At 33.1% G+C, this 2,941-nt stretch overlaps 1 protein-coding gene across 1 annotated transcript in view; it reads right to left on the reverse strand.

The window, feature by feature from the left end:
- LOC104462309 (phosphorylase b kinase regulatory subunit beta-like) overlaps nucleotides 1-2,941 on the reverse strand; it is a gene marked incomplete at its 3' end in the record, with an annotated part of 42,153 nt that overhangs the window by 15,206 nt on the left and 24,006 nt on the right. Inside the window, exon 8 of the mRNA XM_010074210.1 lies at nucleotides 1,690-1,753. Within this exon, the coding sequence (XP_010072512.1) occupies nucleotides 1,690-1,753 (64 nt within the window). The remainder of the gene's footprint in view (nucleotides 1-1,689; nucleotides 1,754-2,941) is intronic.

A 2,941-nucleotide genomic window follows, 5' to 3' on the forward strand; every position in this document is an offset into this window, starting at 1 on the left:
AAACCCACCACAAATAGATATCCACAGAAGTTGTAATGGACACCTAAGTCTAGAGAATCAGAAATCCTTGTTTAGGAGGACCTCCTGTTCTACACCACAAGACCAAGTGTCTAATAATAGTAAGTGGCACAGCTTTTCATCAATAGATAAGATTCTTTAACAGATTGTACATCTATGTCAGTTGCTCACTATTTAAAACAAATTGTAACTTATCTTTTTCATTCCAGCATCTGAATAGCTCTAAGATGTTTTAGTTTAACAGTTATTTTTATGTGAATAAACTATAAGGAAGAACTTTTTGTCCAATAGTGCTTATAATTATTTTATATGACTGTTCCAAGACATACCGACCATTTTGCCAATAGAAAAATGGAGTCACAAATAACTAAGCATGTTTTAATAAATCAAGCAGTACAGAAAGGAACCTGGAATGTAATTTGGAGTGTCTCCAGTCACACTTCTACAGCTGACCTAGCTTATACTCATTAGCTCAAACAAAGAGCACCTGAGAATTCCCCTTATTCACCATTTAGCATTTTACCATTTATAACTTCTCTCCTTTGTACTATTTTCTTTATGGCAAACCAGTGCATTTAACCAAGTTTCTTAAAGTGGAATATTTGACACAGCCAAGTATCACCACGTGAAAGTCAGGTCCATCTGATTTACATGACAAAAGGAGATCTTGGGTATTACAGAAAGAGAGGGGGGAAAAAAAATCCTATCCTGAAGCCAGCAGAAATATACAGAAACCTTACTCAAAAAATATACAAATAGTACTTCAAGTCAAGGTCAGAATTATAAAATTATTAAAACTCAAAATGATGATATACTGCCTAACCAGAGAAAAAATATATAAGTATAAAAATAAGCTATTCAGGAAAACGTGTCATTTTTTAAAATAAGTTTGAGTGTTACTCAACCCTAAGAAGAGATAAAGCATGTTTCATTGATTCGTGCTTACTTTGTAAGAAATATAGACATTTGGGCATGTGAGCAAGGTCCATCAGTTACAAGTCAAAGAGCATTAAAGCTTTCAAGAAAACAGTGCAATGAGGAAGGCTTTACTTAGTGTACTGTGCTCATCACTTTGTGACCAACCTATTCTCCCTTCCACACAATTTACAGACAAAACTCATCAGGAAGTATTACACCTACTTCTACACACATTTGATGCTATGCAACTGTCTTTTTAGCTGCAATCCCACCCTTCAGCTCCATTCATTAACAACACCAAGAGCTTGACAATGCTGACATTTACCACTATGCAACATACTGAAATTAAAAAAACAGTAAAACAGTGAGATTATTTATCTTATTTAAAGTCTTGATCAAAAGCCACGTGAAGGAACAAGACAGAAGTAAGGTAATGCTTGTAGGCAGAGGTATATGGTATTATGATCAACAGATACAATTCTGAAACAAAACATTTTTGGCAACAAAATCCTTTTTCAGAATAAGTTGCAATTATTTTATTTTTTTAAAGTAATTCTGGATAGTAAGGGCACTCCATTTTACCAGACGAATTCTGCACCTGAAACAGGACAATCAATTTGCAACAGTTTGCAAACTCATTTCTTTAAAGCTGAAATCTAACAAACTGTACTAGATATTTCTCAATATCCTCTGATCCACAGTGTAAATCATTACTGCTAAAAAAAAAGGACAGAAAACAAACATTCTTATTACCTGATTTCCAAAGAGATTGAAACCATTAATTGCTTCTAAAGCTGCTTTTGCCAGTCCCACAGAGCTGAGGAGAAAACAAAACAACAAAATACCACAGATCATAATTCAAGCCCAGACTAAAATTTAACATGTTTGACAGCTTCCAGAGCTATGACCTTGTCTTGATTTGAATTTTGTGCTTAATCTTGATGTTAACAATATGATGAAGCAGCAAATTTGGGGTTTTGTGGTGGGTTGTTTTGAGGTTTTTTTTTAAAAAAATACTTTTCAGCATTTTTATTTGTCTTCAAATGTCAAAGACCATCTGGAAAAAGCACTTCTGCTCTCACCTTGCTACTAGACATCTGGCATTATGTAATTCAAGGTCTTGCTAACAAGTGTATTAACAGAGGATTTACTTCAGCACAATTTTTCAACCCAGCTCTCAAGCATTAAACTTTAAAAGACTGGTTTCTGAGTAGCTTTTGATATAGTAAAAGAACTCATCAATCTGGATTCAGAAAAGGAGGATCTTCTGAGGTCAACTATATAGCAAAATGTCTTTTATTTCACTTACTCCACAACTAGTATCCATTATGAAGAAAACAAGACCCAGAAATACTACCAACAAGCTTTCAAGTTTGCAAGTTCATGTTCGAAGACATTAAGCACTAGTCGTATCTACTAAAAATCACTGATCCCATGATTTTTAAATCAAATTATATACTGAAATATAATGTATCACTGATTATGAAAATTACAGAGTATATGAAAATATACAAGATTATCTTTACAAGGCCACATCTTTAAAAAAAGAAAGGAGTCTTAGACTTCCTTTGTATTAAAAAAAAAAAAAAGAGAAGAAACATTTCCTCTCAATGTACACACACTCTTTTGACAGGTTTTTTTTTTTTAAGCTCAAAATAAGCTAATGCAAATGCATAATACACATTTGACAGGTTTATATGAAATTTGAAGTATAACAGAGGGCAGAATTTTGAAATATTGTTTTAAAGAATACGTAATTATAGATAGGCCAACTTCACATGTGTCCATTCAACTGCAATAAGGAACTAAAGCATTAACATAGACACAAAATGCTATATTTTTGCACATTGATTCCAAAATTCTAGAAGTTAAGGTCACAGGGCATCAAAAAGTAAAATATTAAAAGAGCTAATTCCCAACAGTGCTAGAGTTTAAAAACATAATATATAATGCTGCCAGATTTCGGACAGTTCTACTATCGAATACAAGCATTCAAAGTAGGGAA

Source organism: Pterocles gutturalis, unplaced genomic scaffold (genome assembly GCF_000699245.1).
Source record: "Pterocles gutturalis isolate BGI_N339 unplaced genomic scaffold, ASM69924v1 scaffold11252, whole genome shotgun sequence".
NCBI classification, from domain to species: domain Eukaryota; kingdom Metazoa; phylum Chordata; class Aves; order Pterocliformes; family Pteroclidae; genus Pterocles; species Pterocles gutturalis.